We start from the raw sequence: 25,655 nt of genomic DNA on the forward strand, positions 1-25,655 counted from the left end.
GGGGCTAGGAACTGAACCCTGGTCCAACTGCTGAGCCATGTCTCCAGTCCCAAACATGTATATATTACTTTTAACTTTAAAATCTATTAAAAAATTCTTATAATACAAACCTTATAAATGTTTGTGGTAAGCACATACATGGAAACTCAGGAAGCTGGGGAAACCACGTATTATCACTGAAATTTTTTTTTGTTTATCAAAGTATTTCTCCACAACAGAAGATCTTATGGGTCTACAGCATTGACAATATGGCAGGGACATTCTTTTTATGAAAAATAATAGAAAGTTGTATATTGAAAATTTGATAAGAAGGCTGTGTTATTTTTGTATTACCAAGACAAAAATGCCTCACTGAAGTAAGTGGGAAAGGTTCATTCAGGCTCTTGGTTTCAGAGAGATTTCAGGTCATCAGATGACTGTAATGTTGTTGTGGTGTGAGCACCTCTGTGGCAGTGGGAGAATGTAGGGGTGGATTGGTGACATGGTGATGTCTAGAGTTAAGAGTTGGTACTGCTGTGGAAGCCCTGTACTTAGTGAGCGGCCCCTGGCAGTGGACAGCACTTCTGAAGACTCCATGGCCTCCAACACAGGAGTACAGGAGGGGTATCCAACATTCAAAACATGAGTATGGGGGCATTTCATACTCAAACCATATCAGAAGAGAATAATTCAAGTAGATTCATGGAAGAAATCTTTCCATATCCTCTAGAGAAGATGACTAGTAACATCTCTTACAATAATTAGAAAGTTTTGGTTAACTTCACTCTATATAGTTTTCCATAGTCTTTAACTTAATTCTCGTTGACTCTTCACATGACAATGGTTTTGCAATACTATTTTTAAAAAAAATTAACATTTATTTATTTTGTGTGTGTGCTTATGTATGCATGTGAGTGTGCCATGCCATGGCACATGTGTGGAGGTCAGAGGACAACTTGTAGGAATGAGACTTTTTTTTTCTTCCACCATGGAGGTCCTGGGGAATTGAACTCAGGTCAATCAGCTTGGTGGCAAACCCACTGAGACATCTCACTAGCCCGACAATATCATTTTTTTAATCAAAAGGATCGAAGAACGATTTGGTTTTACCTTAGAAATGTTTGATTAATATTTTTATTGTTGTTAGAACTTTAGAAAAGCTTCTTGAGTTGTTGGCACTGATTCTATGCAGCATAATTTATAACTTTCAGGTTGCTGGAATGTTTATTCAATGCCATTTCACTTTCTACTTTCACATTTAGATTCTTATGCACCCAAACCAACATTTAAACAACAGAAGTTAGTGTTTAGCGTCATAAAATCCTACTGTGCTATTCTCCAGAAACATGTTTAGAACCCAAGCGATTGCTCTTCACAGCCCAAAACTGTTTATTATTTCAGACCCACCCTGGGAAACTTGAGGACAAACCCGCCTTTTTCAGTCCCCAGTCTGCACAGTTTCAATAGGTCACGTGGAACGCTTGGTGCATGTGCCAACATGGGCTCTGCTTACTATTTGCATGACAAACAATTCAGTTCCTTTTCACTCACTCCCCCTTTCTGTAACATCTGAGATTGAGGCCCCTGCTCCGACTGCCCTGCACACACCATGAGAATGAGGCCACGGTGTAGATGATGGCACTGTGTAGTCTAAAGTAGAATTGAAGTGGAACTCTTCTTGTGATGGTTTTAGTCACCGTGCTTGTGTGACTGTGATCACATGACTGACGAGGGATAACTCATGACTGGCAGGTCTGATGTGCTGTTTTGTTCTGTATGAATACTTCGATGCTTCTCTCTGTGTTCAGCTTCTACAATCTTAAATTATTTAGTCAACTTTAAGTTTTGATTGCAAGATTCATACCCCCCAAACAACCATTTGCTCATCATTTACATATTCATTTTAGAGTATTGAAAATGTATTTTATGCCTGGTGCTGTCCTGGGCCTGGGGATTAGAGTGATAGGCTAAAGCCATAGCTGATTAGAGCTTGCAAATGTAGTAGGAGAGAGTAGGACTTAATCAAACATATCGAAATTGAAGTAAACCAAGAAAAAGCTATGAAAGGAAGACAAGGCTCACCGTGCTCAGGTGTGCTTGATCTGAAGGGGATGGCTTCCTTTCTACACATTGTAGCCCTGTAGTGAGTAGATGTCGGTGAAAAGAAAATGTTCTTTTATAATTAATTTGCCATCACCAACCTTGCAGAAATCTCTTCCCCTGGTCGGTTTGATTCCCATTTCCAAAGCTCTCAGATCTTCGGTTTCTGCATGCCCATGTTCCAACAGCAGGTGACTCGAAACTGCAAGATATCGACATCTGTTTCATGGGTCATGAAGAACAGTTGGTCAAAGCCTACTGTATAGGCTGCTGAGGGCCCCACCTTTTGCCCTTCAGTCTTAGATAAAGAGGTTAGCATGGCATTTTAGTACTCAGGGAAGTTATTCTACAATGACCAAAATCGTGGAATCAAATCTCACTTTATTGTGGTTTGCTAACTAATAGCAGATGAAAAGAGACACTTTCCGTTTCCTGAAATTATTCCCATGGCCCTCCTTTCCATAAGCAGGGCTGTGCTTTGCAGCCCCTGGGTAGCCTGGTTTAGAATTCCCCGCTGCTCTTGGGATCTGGAGCATACCCTGAGTGCCACCTCAGGCCAGTTGGCAATGTTTGCCTTGTACACACTCTTCCTGAGATGAAGTTCAGAAACTGGAGTTTGAGAACTGAGACCTGGGGAAGTTAGCCCCCGACAGCTGGCCCTGACTGAGGGGCACTGGGGACTGGAGTGGGTTACTTTTCAGAGTGCTTTTCCCATGGCAGCTCTCAGGAGTGGGGCATATTATTTTTGTGAAGCTGTCTTTTCATTCAATTCTATGTAAAAATTAATCAGGAAACTAATTTCAGAAAAACAAAAACAAAACAAAACACCAACCCAGCAGCATTTGGGAGCTGTCCTTTGTGTCCTGACAAACAGCTTGTGAACACCAAACACAGAGGGTGCACTTTCTGGCCCTGGCTCTCCCTGTGGCCTGACAGGGACAAGTGAGTTTGTGGACCTGCTCAGTGTTTGATTTTTTACTGTCCCGTGAGCTGCACTTTCATGGGAAATAAACAACCTTGAGTTACCGATGGGAGGGTTAGAATGGGTAGTTACTAATTAAGAGGTATTTAATGAGTCTCTGGCTGCACAGAACCAAATTATTTTTCAAAAAGAGAGAACGGGTAAACCCCTTCTGCCCTTTAATGGACTCTCTGTCTGCCTTCTTGGCTGCCTGGGAAACATAATTTAATGTACTCTTCAAGAGCAGTGAAAAAATACATATCTGTACATTTATGCTGGGACCTACACACACACACCACGAACCACATAAACACATACACACATACATACACCATACATACAAACATGAAAACATACACACACATACACATACCACACATACATGTACACACACATATATATGCCACACATATATACACACACAACATGTACATGCACATATATACACAGATCACATTACACATACACACCTGCATACACATAAACACATACATGCTTATACATACACACACACCACACATAAACATGTATATATCCAGTGCACATATACACATAAACACATACATGCACAGTCATGCACACACTACACATAAAGAAATACACAGATATATACAAACACCACACAGAGATACACATATACACATATAAACACATACAAGCACACTCATACACACACACCACACATATACATGCATATATATACCACACATATACATACATGAACACACACATAGACACTACACATATACAATACACATATGCCACACATATAGACACATATACACATACCACATACATGTATACACACCCCCACACATACACTCACATACATAATTTAATTTAAATATTTTGATTTTCATATGTTTAAGGAAGATGTATTTAAAAAATCCTACTTCGAATATTCCACTATAATTCATTATACTTTTTACACCCTGTGTACAGTTAGTTTTCATAAAACATTCCTCTCCCTTTTAAACAGCTTCCTCCTTCCCCTGGTTAAAGAATCATAGAGCCCGATGAACTCCTCCGAGAAGTCCATGGCTTCTGTTGTCTTGTGATTCTACACACATCAGTGGTAGAAACACGTGAGGGCGTGGCCATGGTTTGTTTCTCAATCAGAGACAAATACTGACAAAGGTGCTCACTGAGGCTGAGGCATCTGGATCCTGGCCTCAGCCCTAGAGTCTGCATTTACTTGTGATTCTCTGACATCAGGGGCGCGTGAGAAGACCCTGCAAATCTCCCGTCTTAAAACCTCATCTCCTTTCTTGGTTGTTTTTTCTCTGTCTCGTACCCACCGCCTTCACACACGCTGTGCGGTTCATCAGGGCTTTTGTTCGGTTTCTCTGGCTTCTCTCAGTCAGTCACCTACGTCCCCTCACTCTTCCCCTTCATTTATCCCACAAACGTTTTTAAAACTCCAATTGAATGGCAGGTGGTCACTGAATAGAAAACAGAATTGTCTACCCTATATTATTCCAGAGGGTCTCAACAGGCCTCTCTTTCCAGCGTATTCCTATCTCGCCCTGCACACTGACTGTGAATTTCTCTGACTATGCATCCTTATAATTACATGCCCCACCTTTGACTTGCTACTTAAGTCAAAACTTAAATTGTTATCTCTTCCTTGATGCCGTCAGAGTCTCGAAGAAATGGTTAACAGGCCCTTTGTGTTTTCATCTTTTCACAATGTAGTTAGTATGAAATTGATGTTAATGAATCCCCGCGTATTAAATACACCGACAATGATAAAATTACTAGTTATGCAGGTAACAAGGTATATCAGGCTAAAAAAACGGTTACAGCGCCTTCAAGTTGTTTACAGTGTTTCATTTGGGATCAGAAATTTCATGTCATCATTTAGCTTTGACATGGGAGGCACCATTGCAGACTTCAAGGCCTCGGGTTTGTCTGCACTCATGGTGGGGGTGTGCTTGTTAATTGGCTTGTCCAACTCAACTCTTAGACCAGTGTAATTAATGGTAATCCCCAAAGAAGAGACTATTTTTGTATATCATTTCAGCATACTCAATGCTTTAACTAAAATTGAATGATAACATTCATACCACTGGGAATTCTTTAAAATTAAATAAATTAAAATGTTCTTTTGAGAGCCAGGGGAAGTGGCCCAGTGGTTGAAGCTGCACTTGCGTAAGAGTGAGGATCAGAGTTTGGATTTCCACCACCCACATCAAAAGTTAGGTGGCTTGTCTGTAATTACAGAATTCTGAAGTCAAGTGCACATCTATAATGATACCACCAATCATCAATCCCAAAATAAAAATGTAAATTTTAATGCATCTGCTTAGTTTTTGTATATATGTGGTCCCATTTACCCCAGAAACTAGAAGAATAGATAAAAGCCTTAGTTGTTAGTTTCTTCCTCATGTTTCATGAAGGGCAAAGGCAACTGACCTTACAATGTTCCAGCAATGCGTGATTTCACAAAGTATCTCAAATGTTTACTCTCATTGTCTCGGTTCGACTTTTCAGAGCAGTGTATTTCTTCATGGATGTGTGGAATATTACTTTCTGAAAGTGTAGTACCACTCCCTAGTCCCCCTCCAAAATGTGTATCTGAGTGTTGTATTCCCTGTACTTCCTCCCCGATGAATTGCGTGAGGAGTCATGTGCACTTGTAACCACCGAGGGAAGTGGACTCAGGTTATAACCAGGTTCTTTAATGAGCACTCACCTCCTCCAATGAGGAAACACAGTTCAGTTCCTCCAAAATTCCCCTGCGGTGGTGACTGTTAGGGTGTGCAACAGCAACAAAAAATGCTTTATTAAGTGATCCAAGAATGAACTTCCTAGTTTCTAATGTGACTACAAGGGCGACCTCAGATACTGACCCTGAGTGATGTCATCTGATCGACATTCTTACGTGTGTGCAGCCAATAGGCTCCTTCCCAAGGATGGACAAGTCAGCCTCATTTTCTATCTCCGTGTTCCTTGTACAAAAGCCCTATCTTTTTTCTGTTTAAGAAAAAGGAGTTCAAATAGGAATCTATGGTCTAAGGCTAATTAACATCAGACCTGCACTGCTGTTGGATGCTAGCACGTAGGCATTTTATACTGCAGGCTATTTGACAAGCACAGAAGATTACATGAAAGCACATTATCGAAAGTTCGGTGTTCAGAATCAACATGACTATAAATCCCATGTCAAAGTTCAATGCATCGATAGTTTTATCAAGTGTTTAGTTAACAGCTCCAAAGGACATATGGCCAGTATTTGCCACCAGAGGTCTTTGAGGGTATTATATGTGGCCATTGGCCTAGACAGGTCTTTAGCAACAAGTGACTTACCTAAAATAAACAAGTAAATTAAAAATTGGCACACTAGTGGGACTGACCTGGGCCCTCTGCTTATATCTGACAGTTGTATAGCTTCGTCTTCTTGAGTTGAGAGTCCTGACAGTGGGAGCCTGGACTGTCTCTGACTCTTTTGCTGGCTTTTGGGACCCTATTCCTCATACTGGGTCACCTTGCCCAGCTTTAATACAAGGGGAGGTGCTTAGTCTGACTGCCACTTGATATGCCATGTTTTGTTGATATCCATGGGAGACTTGGGCTTCTCTGAACAGAAACAGAGAAGGAGTGGATTGGAGGGGGCAAAGGGGAGGTGGGGGGAACTGGGAGGCTAGGAGCGAGGGGAAACTGTGGTTGGGATGTAAAATAAATAAATAAAAATGTAAAAATCGGTGCACTAATTTGTCATGCTTCGTGTCAAACCTGAAGCCCAGTTGCTGAACACTGTAGGTATTTGGGGGAAGTAAGTTTAAGTGTAAATTTAGGTACAGCAGATAGAGGTGAGACAAGTTGGGTGATGGCTGATAGCCATGTGCTCAAAGGCCTGAAATTCCATGTCAGTAGGCTGCTTTATTTCATAAACATTCTGAACAAAACAGCCAGCTGAATCAAAACAAAACCACCAACTCACCAACCAACAACTACAATAAACAACCTGGCCCATGTGGTGAGATGTACCTGGTCATATTTTCCGAGGCTGAATCCAGCAGTGTTAGCATGAGGAAGGGGCAGACAGGGGTTACATATGGTATTTGTGACAGCTGTGCTTGGCTGCTGCCTATGAGGAAGAAACAGAAATGATTAAGATTAAAGAGAAAAGATGGTGACATACTGCCACAGTCTGTGTGGGTCCAATTAGAGAAAGGTGTTGGTGGGTGCGGGGGGGGGGGGGGGGGCGGAGGGAGGAAAGGAAGGAATGAGCAACATAATCCCTTTGGGAATTACTTTCTTCTCTTTGCCGTGATCATAACATGTGAGGGGGAAGAGAAGCAGGGGTAGCCGCCCCCGAGCCAAGGGGACATCGAATCCAGGAAGAGTTCATAGAAGGGGCAGGCCTAATTAACTGGAACAGGAACTTGACAGAGGCCTTCCCGGCAGTGTTGTTGAAACACAGATGCAGGTGAGTGATACAGAGATACAGAAACCACACTAGCTCCAGGGTGCTCTAGGTCGAAGGCTTCTGTTTAGTTACGATAAGTGACTAGATGTGGGTGAGTGTGCCCTGCAAACTGTAGGTGTTCTGTAACAGTGCCATGAAGCCTCCTGAGCCACACTGGTGTGGGACAGTAGTTGACTTTATTCATTGTGCTATGAGTAATGATGGATGATGACAGCCGAGACATTCTAACCCCGACTCCGTTGGCATGTTGCTCTAACCTACTTTCTACGTAGCTAGTTTGCCAAGTCGACCTGGACTTTCCTTTTCTTGTTTGCTCATGACACATAGTTCCTCCTTCACCTCCAGGATCTGTCTGTGGTGTTTGGAGACCAGTTGCCTTAGCTTTTAGGGAGACAGAATAAGACAGTAGAGGTCAACGCTTTTCCACTTTACTCAGCTTTTACCGAGTGGTGCTGCTCTTTAAACTGTAGGAGGAAATTATATGTATCTGTTTAGAATTATGAGTGACCTAGGGGCCTACTTTTTACCAGTTTGGTTGCAGTGAAGACTCATAGAGGTCCACCTGCCTCTGCCTCCCGAGTGGTGGGATTAAAGGTTTGGGCCACCACCACCTGGCTATGTCTATCCGTTTTGATTGTCAACATTTTGAATCTTGTAGTGTACTCTCAAGTGACTTCTTTCAATTGTCTATATTTAAGTAGGTGCTACAAAGCTCTGTAATTACATCTTAATAGAAACCTCTCCATTGTAGTGAGTACAGAGTGAAAATGGAGGGTCCTCTGTCATCATCTCTCACTAATCTCAGAGATGTCTACATATCTCGCTGGTTTTTACAATACAAACGAATATAACGTTCCCATTGCTCTGAAGTTTTCCCTTTTCATCCAACAGTGGTCTCCAGATGTTCCGATGTCAGTGTGATAGACGCCTGACAATTATTTGCAAAACACATTTCAGGCTTTGGTCATATATGTCTTACTTCTACAACAGGGATTTATTTTCTCTGGTTTTTTTCAAGGAAGCACTTATTTCTCCCAGTATCCAAGTTATTATTGCTCTGTTCTTTTGGTTGCTGTTAGTCAGTATCTCCTCTACACCATGGTATGGTGTAATAAAAACAGTTATTTTCATTAAGTGTCAATAAAGCATACGTGTTTGGATGCATGTGCTGTCATTTGCGTGATAACCCTTTTCCACAGCTAAGCGTCAGACTCTTGACTTATTTTCAGGTATCGTGTACAATTTTCTAATTTCTTCACTATTTCTACGTATCCATAGTTATCAGATTTTGGGGTTCATCAAATTCACCCAGAAGGTTTCTTATGTTCCTGATTGTTGGACCACATCCCTAGCATCTCTATTTGAGCAGGTCTGGAGTGAGGCCTGAGAGTTCCCAGGCAAAGCTGATATTCCTGGCCTAGAGACCATGTTTTGAGGTCTGTAGACCTGCATGACTCTCTCTAGCACTTCACATGTCCTGTGATGTCTGGATCCTTTCTTGGTCCCCACTGTTCACTGCCCAGGAGAACAGCAGCCTTGGAGAGGGTGCAAAAGGCTTTGATGTTTGTGTCCTTCCAGAAATGATGCCAGCAAGGTCTCTAAAAATCAGAGCCAATGACAGGAACAGTCCTGCCAGGAGCTTCAACCTCAAATTAAGGAAGAGTTTCTGCAGGTGCAAAGGGTGGGATGAGTTATTGTTCCTGCGTTAGGCTCAACAGCATCACATGCTCTACAGATCACAATCCACAGCAGGTGCGTCATCTTTGAGTATGAAGGATGCCATTATAAAGCCACTGCAAGCAGCAAATAGCTTTTTATTTATATTCTTCCCTTCCTGATGGGAGTGAAGCCAAGCAAAATTCTAAGTATGACATAAACAGATACATTCGGTCTAACAGTTAAATTGTATCTATGTAGGAAACAGAAGTCCAGAAGTGCTGAGACAGAAGTTCTGAAAATTAGTGAATAAGTTTCTCTACAAATGAAGATTGTCTTATCTTTAATCATTGGATTTACACAAGCTTCTTGCTTGTATGTATCTTGGGCAGAAGAAACACATCACTCATAGACAAGTATCCCAAATTCAAATGTAATGTATGCACATAAAACTTATATAATGGAGTATTTATGCATGAAAATAAAATATAGGAGATACCATAATTTTAAAAAATGTAACTTGTTACACAAATTGATGCATGATCAATGCACTTTGAATCAGGGAAATGCACCAAGCTGATCGGTAGATTTCATTTGTGTTGCTTCTTTGCTGGGAATATATGGAGAATTTTCACCATTTCTGGAAATGCTTGGCTATTTAGCTATTCATTTTCAATAATCTTGTCCATATTTATAGATATGTGTACAGTTTTTGAAAATATGCTTGCTTAAGTTTTATACAAATGATATCACAATGGTATGAATTGTTCTTCAGCTTCCTTTTGTGCCCTTATGATTTACTTAGTTTAACCTCTGTGTAAAATTCCACTTAATTCCTGTAACCTGTAACTGTTCATTCTCTGTGAAGGATATTCAGGTTCTGTCTTTTGCTTTTTTCTTTCTTTCTTTCTTTCTTTCTTTCTTTCTTTCTTTCTTTCTTTCTCTCTCTCTCTCTCTCTTTCTCTTTCTTTCTTTCTTTCTTTCTTTCTTTCTTTCTTTCTTTCTTTCTTTCTTTCTTTCTTTCTTTCTTTCTTTCTTTCTTTCTTTCTTTCTTTCTTTCTTTCTTTCCTTCTTTCTTTCTTGTTTGGTGCTAGTGATCCATCCCAGGCCCTAGAGCATGCTAAGCACATGTTCTATCACTGAGCAACACTCTCTGTACTTGTTTTCTGTGCCAATGCTAGAATTCTTCAGTGGATTTTCTTGTTGCATTTTTCCTTGAACACATTAAACACAGAGTCAGGAAGTGAATCTGAGCTGCCTACAAATACCCAGTTCCACCAGATGGCGCCAGAATGGTCTCTGAATAGGTTATATCAAATTATATCGCCACTATAATTGCGTAAACATTGTCTGACATTTTCCCCAACACCCAACAATATGAGGACCGTAAGTTTCCAGTTCTAAAGTATGAATTTGTACCTCGTTGTGATTTAAATACAATACCTAGTTGTGGCACAGGCCCTGGCCATGCTGCTTATTTTGATTAGTTTCTTGGGCTTCCTGTTTCTGTAAATTGTCCACATATAGCCTTTGCCAATTTTCTCCTGCTTTGTCTTTTATTGGTTAATGACTGCCCCCCAGTACAATATGAATCCCACTCACATTTTGGTTAGATATTTTGTAAAAACTTTGTCAAAGGTTTGTGGGGTGTGTTTTTACTTTTACTTTATAGTAATTTTTTGGAATTGAAGTTTAAGGTGTGTTGTAATGAATATTCAAAATATTATCAGGTTTCCCAATTAGTATTGCTTATTCATTCTTATAGATTTTTTTGGGGGAGTGGTATTGTTGTTGTTCTGGCCCAATATCCTCAAAAAGTTTTAAAATTCACCTTTTGTATTAGATTTTTTGTGTGAAATTATTGTATATTCTGGAGGCATACATACAATATTTATATTGTATATGTATATGGGTTTGAATTTTTACAATTGTATTTAGAATTAGACTGACTGAGACATTGAAGATCTATTATTCTTGATTTGATCACACTCACAAGCTTGTGTGTTCAGTAACTGTCGCACAGTATCTATCTGTGAGAGTGTGTGTGTGTGTGTGTGTGTGTGTGTGTGTGTGTGTGCGCGCGCAAAGGCAGAGATGGGTGTAGTATAGAGAACATATTGCCAGGCAGAAGTATCTTTATATAGTCTGCGTACTGATTAAAGTTTTCCTATGTTAATAAGTTTCTCAGAAGCGTATGGAATAATTCCATTTTGCCATGGGCTTTGGTAGTGATGGAGGTGGGGGAAAAAGAATTAATGAATGGAGAAAGCACTTTTAATTGTTCTGACCTTAATGGTTGGTGGTAGAAATTTGATGGTGGTGGTGAGTGTAACATGCAGCCCTTTGGCGCCATGCTTATACAAGCCTAAGATCTCAAAAAGACTTAAGGGTGAGGAAGAGTATGGAACAGGCATCAATCAGATTTCTGCGTTGTACTTTCATTTTAGGAATCCTGGAGTGGGTTATTGATGCCTGAAAAATCATCTCAAGTATCAAAAGCTGCCATCTATATGTATGATGATTTCACTGAAGCAGTATCAAATGTTTTCTGGTATTACAATGTTCTCTTCTTGTTCCTTTTAAAATGACTCTGATTGGTTAATTGGGGCTAACGTCTCTTTCCTTTTCAGGTGGTTCTTTGGAGCAATCAAAAGAGCAGATGCAGAAAAGCAGCTACTGTACGCGGAAAACCAGACGGGCGCCTTTCTAATCAGAGAGAGTGAAAGCCAGAAGGGGGACTTTTCCCTCTCAGGTACGGCGTTGCTCTGTGGGGGTAGAGTAGTAGGAGTTTGAAAGTTTGCAGTCAGGCGCTTGCTGTGTGTACCTGAGTATGCTAATGATAAAGTTTCCCCAATTTCTTTTATTCACCATTTCACCAAAATTAAACCTTCTGAACTGCTCAGGAGTAACAAAAAATACATAAAACCCCTACAGCTAGAAGTTTCTACAAACAATTCCCCGTATATGAACTATAGATAAGAAATGAAAAGCCCAGGCATCACGTGGTTGGGGTTTGCGTTACCTAGTATCTTTTTGGAGAAATGTTTAAAAAGAAGCAAAATTCGCACTATTATCAAAACCAGTCTTGTGAAAATTCAATTTCTCTTTCCCTTTCCTTCTCTTTCTATGTTTTCACTTGTCTTTATCTGAGAAGAAAGAAAAAAAATTGAAACGTTGAATGAAAATTAATTTAGTCCAACCTACTAGATGCATAGTTTGGTCAAACACAGGTTTTTCAGTTCAAGACAAAATGCATTACTGGGCTGTCCTAAGAGAACGGAAGCCTTGGGGGACTTGAGAGGCATCTCCAGAGCTGCAGACAAGCACGTCTGCTTTCACAAGGCTGTGTTCCAGGCCAGATGCAACAATGCTGAATATCTCTGCTTGGAGTTCCCACACCAACCCCCCTCTAATGTGAAACTTTCTCTCTCTTGCCTTGTCTAGATCTCTATATGTCACACACACACACAAACACACACACACACACACACACACACACACACACACACACACACACACAGACAAATATGTTATTATCCTTTTAAGCATGTATTCTGGTTTTTTTTGACTCGATAAAACCTGTTTTTTCTGGGGGGGTAGATTTTGCTTCTCTTCATTTCTATTTCCCTGTTTTATGTTAATCAAGATCTTGGGTATTTCACGATGTCTTCTTGGCTCATTAGAAGATGTGGTGACCTTCACAACGTCACCTTTTAAGAATTCAGGCAGGAACTCTGGCCAGGTTGTGCAAATGTGACAACCTTCATCCTTCCACAAACCCGTGGTCCCAAAGTTTGGGAAGATGGGTTGGTACTAGGCAGAATCAAGGGCGGTGATGCAAGTGATGTAGACACAGGTTTATGGTGGGTCTGCACTCCTGACGACTGTGGCACCGAATTTACACGGTATTTGAGAATTAGATGAACACAACCTCATCCCTGCTCAGCTCCATGCGTAAGAGGACGAAATGCTGTTCTGATTTTCATTCTTGAGTTGTGCCTAAGTATAATGATCCTAGATTTTTAAGATGTTGCTGACACTCACGGTGGTAATAAGATTATTGAATATTGGGGTTGGTCACTTGGAAGAGATCCCCTGGCAGGATGGGACTTCACACTAGTATATATCTGATATCTGTGTAAATCTAAATGATTAAAGTAAACACCAATATTTTATATGAGTTTTTCTCCTGGTTATGAAACAAATATATATATATATATGAACTATCTTGAACATTACTTTCTGGAGAGAGATATATTTTCAATACTGAAATCTCTTCCTACTGGCTTCTTTCTATAATGTCCTACATTTATTTATGTATATAATTTTATACACATATACTTCCATACACAGGAAATAAAACAGAGATGATCTGGTAATCATGAAATATATACCTATGCATATCTATATTTATAACACTGACATGTATGTGTGTAATAAACATATGGACACGCATAATTACGTATGTATGATGTGAAGCCAGTCTCCATTTCTCTTATCTATCATTTGCAGTATCCTGTGAATGTTCCTACATGCCCTTAGTGTTTATTCTGCACTACCATTTTAGACGGTACATAACTTTACATTTGTATGAGGGGAATCATCACTTTATTTGACTTGTTTCATATTCCATACATTGTTGTTTCAATTATTTTTCTATTATAAAAATGATGCACTGGGAGTCTCTGTAGATAAATATTTGAATATTTCCATGAGAATGCTATTTTCACGGGAGGCAAATCGAATCCTTTTGAAATCTAGATACTTAATAAAAAGAGCTATAAAAGCATTCCTTGTTTAATGTATCCATATTTGTTTATTTGCCTTTATCATTATTTATATATCCAGTTTGGCCATAGTGGTTTATTAAAAGTTAGATGAAATGCTTCAGATTAGCATAAGATCTAGAAGAATATTGCCATGGGGAAAGCAAACTGTAAGTAGGGTCACCTGACTCACACATATCTTTGAGGCTACAGTGACTATTCAGAACATTCTCTATGAGTATTATGGAACACAAAACAGCTTGACAGGCTTAGGAGAGAATTACAAGGATATTGGCTGCCGTGAGCTGTGAATACTCCAGAGCTTGCTTATGGACTTGGGAAGCACTGTAGAACTGTTTTGGAGACCAGCACATCATTATAGCTTCTTTTTTTCAATGAAGTCAAACAATTTAGAGTCTTTCAAACAAATTATCTGATTGCTGGGTATTCACAGGGGATAAAGTAGATGCATCTGATTATGTTTTGCTGAAAGGGAAATTCTCTTATTAGTCAGAGGGAAGACTAGGCAATGGGAAATGGAAAGGAAAAAGGCTTCAGTCAATCCACATAAGACAAACAAACAATCCGATTGCTGACAGTTGATTATCACTAAGGAGCATCAGATGTACCACTCATAGATTTATTTCCTAGTGCACTTGTCTTCTTAATCAGTCAGAATTGATGGTCTTCAGTTTTGCTGACTGCTGTACCATTAAAGGAAGGCAAGCGATATCCCTTTTCTATCTTTGTCTCTCCCGTATGACTTTTCTTTACAAGCATTGTCTTTATTCCTGGGGCAGCAATGGCTTGCAGCTGTCAGAGAAGAGCTGCATGACAGAGCATGATTTATGGAGGCTGGGGCAGCTCTGGGAAGCAGTGGTCCAAGGTTGGGATGGGTGCTAATTGGGTTGTTGTGATCTACGCATGGTTGTCGGATCTTGTGAGGTCTGAGGAGATCAGAAAAGAGACTTAGGGCATGACACCTCTCATAAAGTTGAGACACTAATTAGCTATGAATTACAGCAGCACTTTTGGATATTACATATTATACGTGGTAGCCAGAGAATCTGTCTTCATTAGACTCATGACAGGTAGTTTTAGTGGCTCTATTGTTATTTGTCATTGGTGGTGAATTGTTTTTCTGAAGAAAAATGTAGAATTTGGACTGCATGTCAACTGGTTTGGCTATTCCTCCACATCAGTCAATTACTTAAAAGGAAATTGTTATTGCTATTACCATTAATATTAATTTGATGTTTGGTGTCTTATAAAGCATTTGTAGTCTTGTTTGATGTGCTCTTTAAAGGATGTATGCTTCGAGGGCTAACATTCAGCTGCAGATGAGTTTTTTTAGAAGAGATTGTGCACTGCAATTGTAGTTTTGCTTTTGGAATCTGTGTATAATAACCTACTGGGTAGCAGCAAACTATTAGACTCATGGTTTTTGAAATTCTTTCAAGAGAAAATAGCATTAGATTGAAGGCATAAGGCAAACAAGGTAATCGAAGGCTATTATTTATTTTTTCTTCTTTATTATTTATGATGTTACCAATTATGCTTTTGTTTCTTTCTTTAAATGGGCATATTGACAGTGCACACTAAGTTCCAGATTCTCTGCTAGGTGGATGACAGCAGAGCTCAGCAAGGAGTAATCTTGAATTCAATCTAGAGGAGGAGTGTAATATAGTTGACCTATGAGAAAAGAGGGTGCAGAGGCTGAGTCACCCAGAGAAAGTCAGGGAAAGCAGAGGCTGCCCTGGTGCTCTGTATCAGTTTGTGTTACAAGATGACAGTGTCTGAAAGACTATTCCTACCAGATGCCAGAACTGTATTTTTACATTTGTAGGAAGGGTGAATAGTACAGGTGTGTGTGTGTGTGTGTGTGTGTGTGTGTGTGTGTGTGTGTGTGTGTGTGTATGTATGTATGTATGTATGTGTGTATGTATGTGTGTATGTGTGGTGTGTAGATGGCCTTATGTTGTTCAGGGTCATTTATCCATGCTGAGAGCTTTTGGACCTTACTCTTTAGAGAGACGTTTTAGATAGAAGATGATTGACCTGATCTGTGTTATAGATAACGCGTTAGTTCTTGCTCATTGCTGGGACAAAAATACGTGAAAGGAAACAGCTTAAGCAAGGAAGGGCTTATTTTGCTCTGTGTTTGAAGGGGCAGTGCATCATGATGGGGAAGGCCTGGTGGCTAGAGTGTGGGGTGGCTGGTCATATTGTGTCTGCACCAGAGAGAGATGACTGCGGTCACTCAGCTCTTTTTCTCTCTTTTCCCTTTTAGCTACTCTGGCACCTCAGCCTATGAGACCATTCCAACCCCACTTTTGGGGTGGGTTTTTATTTTACAGTTACATCTCTCTGGAAAAGGCCTCACAGACATACCTAGAGGTGTGTCTTCTGGCTGATTCTAAATCCAGCCAAGGGGTCAATGAATATTAACCTTCACAATGAATTTGGTGAGATGTGTGAGTGATGTTTATAATAGACAGCAGTCTGGGGAGAGGAAAGAGAGGTGAACACAGGGGCACCATTTGCTGCTATCTGAAGTCGCAGGTGGAAGGCCAGCCATGCCCATTAGCAGTCTGCAGATGTGGGTGACATGCCCTAGACTCAGTGGACTGCACGGTCCTAACAACAAACTCCCCGTGTTCTTCTTCTTTTTTGTAGGGTGAGTAGAGGAGTGGACCTAGAAGTAGGGATTAAAAAATCCTTTGGTATTAAGTAGTCTGATTTAGTGTCAACTATTTCTAGGGTTGTTTAAAAAGAAAATTCCAGAACCTATGAGCTTCACACACTATTAAATATCAGTTCCTCTTGGCTTAGAAGAGGTAACCATGGGGCCATAGGAAGCTGAGTTAAAGGGTATCCCATCGTGATGCTGGGTCTTGCCCAGTGGGATCTTCGTGATGTAATCTAGAAAGAACTCTTAAGCAGTCCTCTTTTCTCTCCACAAACACCAACTTGAACCAGGACAGCTCAGAAACTAGAAAGAAGGGTATGGGTTTATCTGAAGATGAGCTGACAGCTGGTGGTTGATCAGACATGGAACATGAGGATGAAGAACACCTGTCTGACCTCTGGTAAGTGAAGGGAGCTCTGTAGGAGTAGTATTGGCGCTCTCCATCTGCACTTAGTGTTCGCAGGTTCTTGGTCTTCTGTTCGAAGGACTGAAGAAGCACACGCAGAAAGCAGACTAGCCAAGGATTTCATTCAGAAGCAAAGAGAATTGACAGAGTTGATGTTCTGCAAGGGAACTGCAGGTCCCGAGTAAAGCATGCAGTTCAAAAAGTCTGGTCATTTCCTGGAGCTTCCTTTTGTAGGTCTGGGAAGAGGAGTTGGTTGCGAGGGGCAGAGTGTAGGTAGTTTGCATTTTGATTGGTAGGTTTGGCTTATGTAAGCCTTTGTTTATCAAGTATCTTTTTTTCCCACAATGCATCTGACCTTAAGGATATGGGTGTTCATGTATGCCCAGTCACGCTCAGGGTTTAAGCAAATCGTGGATTTTCACTAAGAGTTCACTCAGAGGACACAGCTTGCCTTCCTTCTCACATACCTCAAACACAGGCTCTGCTTCAGGATTGGCCATGAAAGGAGAATTAGTAAAGATTTACAGGCCGCTGTAGATCAGAGTGATCAGTTGCTCTGTTTGAAAAGCAGTGTGCCTGAAGCTTGGTGCCAGGGTTGGCCCCACGTTTCTAAGTAAGTTGTTGGGAAAAGGGCTGTGAGTAGCAGAGTCTGGCTTGCCAAGCTAACCCTATGCTTCCTGATCCAGGGAGACTGATTTGTAGGGAGAAAGTGGAGAGAAGGAGGGTTACCTCAGAGGTGTTAGGGACAACTTTGGGTGAACTTAGTAGAAACCATCGTCTCTTTAAATTTCTGCGTTTTTATTTTATGCGTAGGTGTGGTTTTTTTTTCTGAATGTATGCCTGTGAACCCCTTGTGTGTCTGATGACTGAGAAGGCCAGAAGAGGGCATCGGAGCCTTTGGGACTGGAGCTGCAAAGAGCTGAGAGCTGTCTTGTGCATGCTGGGTCTTCTGGAAGAGCAGAGGGTGCTCTGACCCAGTGAGCCATCTCTCCAGCTCACAGGATCTCTTTTTTGAGCTGCTTATTTAAAAAAATAAGTCATTTTAATTGAGTAAAGAATAATTGAGAAGTTTTCAAAACCAGAAGTGTTTCAGACCTTTTTTTAAAAACAACTTTGAGTAGCACATTTTCTATGATAAAATGTCATTCCTCTGACCATGTAGATTCCACGGAGTATGCAGGCATTACTTATGGTTATTTATGGTTGCTGTGAAGCCTTTTCATGAGACTATAAGATATACTTCTCTAGCAAAAATACATACCTATTTTTAATACATACATACACATATATACACACACAGATATATCTATACACACACACACACTCACACACACACACACACACACACACACACACACACACACACACACACACATACACTAGAATTCTTAGAACCAAATAGTTTTATCCTTCAAAATATTTGTTACCATTACTAGAAGTATCACATAAATGCAAAACTGCCTTTGCAAGAAGAGTATCACCTTATGTATGTTTGCTGAGAATAATGTTCACATGTGGAAGAGGCCAGCATGATGTGAAGTGACTTCCTGAATACTATAAGGGAAGATTAATCTGAGTGATGTTATAGAATTCTAGTATACTAAGTATTTACACATGCCTTATAAATTAATGTTAAAGACAATCGAAAGAGAATTAGGACAACAGCAGTCCCCTTGAAAACGATGTGTATCCTTCATGTTGACCTTGTGTGTATCATTCACATTGACCTTGTGTGTGTCATTCACATTGATCTTGTGTGTATCCTTCACATTGACCTTGTGTGTATCATTCACATTGACCTTGTGTGTATTCTTCATGTTGACCTTGTGTGTATCCTTCATGTTGACCTTGCTTGTGTCCTTCATGTTGATCTTGTGTGTATTATTCACATTGACTTCGTGTGTATCATTCACACTTACCTTGTCTTTATCTTTCCTGATGACCTTGTGCGTGTCCTTCATGTTGACCTTGTGTGTATCTTTCATGGTGAATTTACGTAGGTGAAGGCATACTTACTTATGAGCAGTCTTCTTATTAGGTGTAAAAATGTGCTTTTCCCAGTGCATTGAGAAGGGCAGAGGAACTTTGTTGTTGCTTCTGTTTCATGATTCTTCTGTCCTGCCACGTTTTCCTAATAATTTGTAAAGAACTGTCAGTAGACACTCGAGCACTCTCTTCTTCATGCTGTAGTCTCTTGAACAAAGAGAAACAAGGCCAGCAACACTTCCTTAAACCAGCAAGCCTGGGCCTTGTAAGATCACAGATAATCCTCCTGTCTTTTATGTTTTAGATTATTTTAGAAGCATGGTTTCATACCCGAACAGGTCAGCCCTTTCCAAGTAATATAGCTATGGTAGAAGAAAAAAACGGAAGATGTCGTTCCTTAGTGTGACCCCTGCCTTGCATCCCACACCTGCCAGGTCCAGAGTCCAGACTCAAACCCACTTCACACATCCTGCTCAGCCACTGTTATTACTCCCAAACTCTCCAGATACGCTGAGTCATGCAAGGCTGACTCTTGCCCCATGGCAAAGGGCTCTGTGTTTCATTAGCGGTTTCCTGAGTCATCTATTCATTCTTCATTTAAAATTAATGTGGACCTTGTGGCCACTAGAGTTTGTCATTGATTCTGTTACTGTTAACCATGAATGTAAATACAATTGTATATCCCAAGCATGAACAAGTATTAAACGACTTGGGAAAAAAATTGTTCCTTGAATTTATTAAGCAATGAAACTTTCTATGGATTCTGGGAGCATTTGATACTGGTTAAAGATGTTTTGCTTTTTAAAAAGTGCACACACTGCAGAAAGGGAGTCTTCTGTTAATAACTCCACTATCTCATATAGAATGTATTAAATTTTAAACATGTTGGTGCCATCTCAGAAAATGCCTTTTAATTAAAGTCGTAATTTAGTTGTGTTCAGCTTAATTGCAAATATCATTGACTGTAATAGCTAGTGACTTTTCTGTGAGTTATGGTTTATGCTGCCTTTTCCTAATGTTACTACTGATAAGTTGTGTTTCCAATGTTTTAAATACTCTATAAAGTTAAACTAACATTTTATTATGCAGCTCACGGATCTGTACTTGTGTGGGTGTGCATGCACATGCAGATGCACAGGCAAAGCACCCTCCTTCTCTCTAGAGTGCTGACCCCCGGAGGAAGCTCTTACAGAAACTCATTGTAGTGTTTCAGGATGCTACGGTATTCGTTACAGGACTTTTTATTTTTTCTTTTTCTGCTTTTCCGTGAAGCCATAAGGTGGATTCTTCGAAGTCTTCTTGTTTTGAATACCCTGACATGTTTATTTAAAAGACTCTCCATGTTGTCATTTTGAGCTACTTGAAGGAAAGCATAAGAAATGATCCACATTATTGCTCTTTGAGTGGAACGCTACAAGAATCAACTTCCATTATTAAATAAGTAGAAACTGATGTCCTATGGAGGTCAGTGAATTTGATGTTTTTGTGGTTCATGATACAATGAACTCCTTTGCTTTAAAAATTTTATTTCTGGAAAGTTATATTGTTCCTTTATTACATTTTGTCTCATGTTGCCTTCACAAGTTGGTAGTGGCTAGCTAATAGTTTCTGTAGGAAGCGCCGTCCTACTTTCTATTCATCTACTCTGGAACACACTAAGAGTGACAGAATCTTAGCAGCCCTGTAAACTCTATCCACTCATGATGACTTGTTAGAGTCACTATGTTAGAGACATCCCACCCACCCGCTTCTTATGGGAGCATAGATGAGTTGATATGTAAGTGGCTGCTGATGAGGGCAAGGCAGGGGGAAGATGGAAGGATTCCTTGACTGGTGCTCAGTGTGTGCCCTTGCCTTAGAGAGGAAAGACATTGGATTGCAAAGGCCAGGCAGCTGCTGCTCTCCCGTGTGGCAGCAGCTCCATGACCCCGGAGTTGTCGTTTCCTCGTTTCCCATGTCTGAGTGGGACAGCACCTTCCTTCCCAGCAAACATGACCCCAGTTCAAGACAGGTAAATGACAACAGTGTAGTGCACACTGGTCTGTGGAGCTGACCTTCAGGAAAAGAGCAAGAGTGTAAGTCTCTTGGGATTGTTCTCACACATTCGTCTGGTTCAGTGTTAACCACTGATCATCGCCATCATAGTCGGTTTAAGGTGGTTTTAAACCATAAAACATTCATTTCTCACTGTTCTTGTGGCTGGGGAATGTGATATGAAGGTGCTGGGATATTTAGTGTCTAGGAAGGGCTGCTTTCCTGCTTTACAGATGGCTGCCTTATGTGACAGAGATAAGGCCCTTAGGTTCTTCTTATCACAGCGTTTGAAGGACTCCATGCTCATGAGTTCCTGTAATTATCTCCCAAAGGTCTCACTTCCAAATCCATCATTTGGGGAATTAGAGCCTCAAGGTACATTTTTTTTTTTTTTTTTGGATTTGGAACAGGCAAACCTTCTGGTCAGATCTGTTGCAATGCACTGAATTACATTTCCTTTTAATTTAACTTTTCCTTAGTTTTTGAGAGTTTCATGCATGTTTTGATCCTATTCACCCATCCCCTAGCTCCTCTTGTTGCTCGTGTTCATGCCAGTGAGGTAGAGACCCACCCACCTAGCCAAGTGAGGGGTGATGTTTCCTCCTTTGGCATGCATTTAGAGGCTGGGTGCTCTGCTGCATGTGGAGGAATTGTGCATGCATCTAATGGAAAGAGGAGGGCAGATGGTATCTCTATTGTTTTTGCCTGGATTTCAGATTGTTTTATTCACTCCGTACCAACAGCTGCCTGAGATTCTGGCTACTTATGAAAGAATTTCCCAACTTATGTTCTAAAACGTGATTAGCCAACATTCTTATATTGAGCACAGGTCAGCATTTAAGTGTATTTAAATCGCCCTGTATTATTTCCCTCTGTACTGGATAGACAAATTGTATTAAAAACTTCTTAGAATACCAAACCAGGATAATGCCAAACTATACTCTAAATATTTGTTCTTAGGCCCACAGATAAGTAGTAGCCCTTGTCAAGGAAACTTCTCTTACAGCAGATAGAGACCATTACAGAAAACCATAACCAATCAAAATGTGGAGTTGTATAGCCCGGTCCCAGTGGAGACATCTATAAAACAACGCCAGCACCCAAGGCATCAGGAGCATTTATTGCGTAAGATGGGGTGGAGCGACTGGAAGAGCCAGAGGCTCAGGGAGTTTGATGTGAGATGGTGTCTCCTAGGAATGTCAGGAGCTGCACCCATAAAGCTTCACCAACATGACTGCCTAGACATGGGCTGAGGAAGGACAGCAGAAATAGACATGTCCAAGTGGAGGGGGAAAGACCACGAGGCCTCAACCCTATACAAAGAACTATTGACAGCTAAGGAATTGGAACAAACAGTCTTCCTCTGGGAAGAGCACACTAACTGGTTGTCCAGTTCCAAAGGGTACTGAAATTGTACATACAAGTAGCTTTATACAGACCAAGCAGGTTGTATTTAGGAACACATATGGATATATGTAAGCATATATGTGTATAACAACTATTAATGAAAAAAGAGGCCATGAATTCAAAATTGAGCAAGAAAGAATATATGGGAGGGTTTGGGTAGAGGAAAGGGAAGAAAAAAATGATATAATAATACTGTAATCTCAAAATAAAAGAAAAAATTCAAAAAAAGAGAAAGACAATAAATATGCAGTAAAATGATTTCAAATAAAAATGAGTGCCCTTGGGGAAGTAATCTCTGGCAACAAAATTAAATTTTTTCAGTGTAAAGACTTTCAAATTTCTTAGTCACAGAATAATTTCTTTTTATGTATAACAGAGTTCAAGAAGAAAAGTAGTAGCCTGTGAGATGGTGAGCAAGTTGTGAAGATACAGAGGCAGTACTTACTAAAAGGAATAGAAGACAAATTTGAACACATTGGATTTGAACTACTGGGATACAAGAAAGCAAAAATTCTGTGCAACCAGGCACAGGAAGCACCAGGAAATGATGGCAGACGATGTTAGGCAGAAAATTGTCCCCGTCGATAGCATTTGGTGGCTTAAAGCGTCTCCTTGAAGGGCTCAGTGGACAGAGAAGGAAGCAGATGGAGGGTGTGAGAGCGCACATCATATAAAAGCAGGAGCATCCCCGAAAGTTGTTAGATTAAATGGAAGTGTTAGGTTAAATAAAATGATAGTAATTTGGTAACAGAAGAAAAAGTTCCCTAGCATTTAACACCCCACCTCACCCCCCCCCCCCCCCAAATAACAGCCTTGCCCTTCAGGAAGAAATGACTGAGCATTACATGGAAAATAAGTGAAAACATATCTCTCTCTATGAACGTCTTTTCCAAAGTACTTTGATATCAAAAATAAAAGGTAAAAATTTTTCACATGAATCCAGGAAAAAAGTCATTTCAAAAGATTAAAAAAAAAATCAGAATTCCCGTTTGTACCATTAAATATGGAAAAGATCACTATAAAGATAAAAATTCTGATTTTTCAAAGCATGCCTTTTTTAGCCCAATTTTATCAATAAAGTTGATAAATTGCATAGTTTTGCCTCTTGTTCTCCAGCAGTTGACATTGAAGCAGTCGTCTCCTCTTCCCCTGTGTCTGTCTGTCTGTCTGCGTGCATCTGTTCCTTCCTCCTTCAGCTATAGGACTCCTTCACATAGCACCATATTACCCTTTTCTGCAGGCTTAAGATTAAACTCTGGGGTTTTCACTGATGGGAGGACATCAGTGATAGAGTGCATACTCAAGTATCTTCAAATGTTTCCTTAAGTTCTTTGTTTCCTTTTCATACAACAGAGCATTAAGCATTTTACTGCATTATTAAATCTTTTCTAGAACCCGGAATAGACATTCAATAGCCCCCCACACAGCCACACACAATCTCGTTTATCTTGCCATTTTAGTCTTTCATGGCCTCACCTAAAAAAATCTCCCATTGATTTTTTTCAATATTACTATTTTTTTTTTACTTTTAAACTGGCATACACAATATCAGCTTTCATTCTATCATTTTCATTTTTATTTTATGTACATTGGTGTTTTGCCAGCATGTGTGTCTCTGTGAGGGAGTTGGCTCCCCAGGAACTGGAGTTGCAGACAGTTGTGAGCGGCCATGTGGGTGCTGGGAATTAAACCCAGGTCCTCTGGGACAACAGCCAGTGCTCTTAAATATTGAGCCACCTCTCCAGCCCTATTCCAGCATTTTAAAACCAAATTTGGTCTTGTTGATTCTCACCCCCTGTTCCTCGTCTCACCAACCCCCCATGGTGCTTTTCCAGCTCTTCCTCTTCATCTATCATCACATGTCTCTGCTTTGCCATCTCCTCCTTTTCCTTCCACTTCTTCCCACCTCTGTAGCGTCCCCTCCCATGTCACAGCCTGTGCTCATACCCCCACTATACACAATGAATGTGGACACTCCATGTCAGAGTCTGCCTGTGAGCAAGAACGTGTGATTTCTGTGCTTCTGAGGTTGACTCACCTTGCCAAATAGAATACTTTACAGATCCGTCCATGTTTCTCCAAATTTCATTTTTCTTTACAGCTGAACAAAATTCCATTGCTATATACTACAGTTTCATTATCCACTCGTCGGTTTAGGGATGTCTGGGCTGGTTCTGTTTCTTTGCTAGTGTGAATAATGCTGCAATAAACATGGATGTGCAGAGTATCTCTATGGTAGAATTGAGTCCTTTGAGTGTCCTAGAGTGGTATAGCTGTGTCATAGAGTAGTTCTACTTTTCATTTTCGACAGACCTCCATACCGAGTCCCATCATAGCTGTACTAGGTCACACTCCCAGCAGCAGTGAATAAGGGTTTAAGTCCTCACCAGCGTCGGCTGCTGTCTCTTTTCTGGATCATACCCATTTTGACAAGGCTGGGGTGGAATCTCACGGTAGTTTGGGTTTGCACTTCTCTGATGGCTAAGGATGCCTTCAACTTTTGAAAGTCTTTATAGTTCTAGGATAATCTAGCCTATGACCTAAAATTATCCTGTGCTTCCTGTGAGAGTTACATCATCTGCTGTGATTAAACTTTCTAGTCTGGTCTTCACAATGTTTGTTTTTACTTTCTTTGAACAAAGCACATAGGACTAGGCAGACAGATCTCTGTGAGTTTGAGCCAGCCTGGTCCACAGTGAGTCCTAGGACAGCCAGGGTTATGTAGAGAGTCCCTGTTTTAAAAGAAAAAACAAACAAAATAAAACAACAAAACAAAACAAACCTAAAACGAAAGTTATTTTTCTGTTCAGGTAGTAGCCATTCCTAAGGACTTCCTTACTTTTTAAATATATATCGTTTTCCTTAAACCGAGAATGGAAAAACGATTTCTTCAGTCTACTTTTGAACTCTCAAAAAAGAAAACACAGTTCTGTATATTGTTTATCCATTACCACTTGAATAACTAGCAAAGATATTTCATCGTGCGTGTTATAAATGTGGCCGTGTTGAGTTCAATATGGCCTGTATTTGTGAATAGCAAGAGCAAATTAAAACTAACAGTCTTCTTAGTTTGGAGGCCCACATCTCATTGTAAACTTAAAGATCTCATGTTGGCGAAAAGCCGGAGGAACAAAGTTTTGAGCAGTGAACGTCAGAGAAAGGTGAAGGGAAGGATGAGCAGCCAAAGCTTAGATGACAGCCACAGGCTGGACAGTTACTCCTTTATTCTGTATGCAGCC

General features: G+C 40.4%; 1 protein-coding gene across 2 annotated transcripts in view; it reads left to right on the plus strand.

Moving 5' to 3' along the window:
- Positions 1-25,655, plus strand: part of Frk (fyn related Src family tyrosine kinase) — a 101,005-nt gene that overhangs the window by 34,035 nt on the left and 41,315 nt on the right. For both annotated transcript variants that reach the window (XM_052751367.1, XM_052751368.1), the window contains one exon: positions 11,759-11,880. In XM_052751367.1, the coding sequence (XP_052607327.1) occupies positions 11,759-11,880 (122 nt within the window). The remainder of the gene's footprint in view (positions 1-11,758; positions 11,881-25,655) is intronic.

Source organism: Peromyscus californicus, unplaced genomic scaffold (assembly GCF_007827085.1).
Source record: "Peromyscus californicus insignis strain IS unplaced genomic scaffold, ASM782708v3 Scaffold_22__1_contigs__length_63687245, whole genome shotgun sequence".
Taxonomy (NCBI): Eukaryota; Metazoa; Chordata; class Mammalia; order Rodentia; family Cricetidae; genus Peromyscus; species Peromyscus californicus.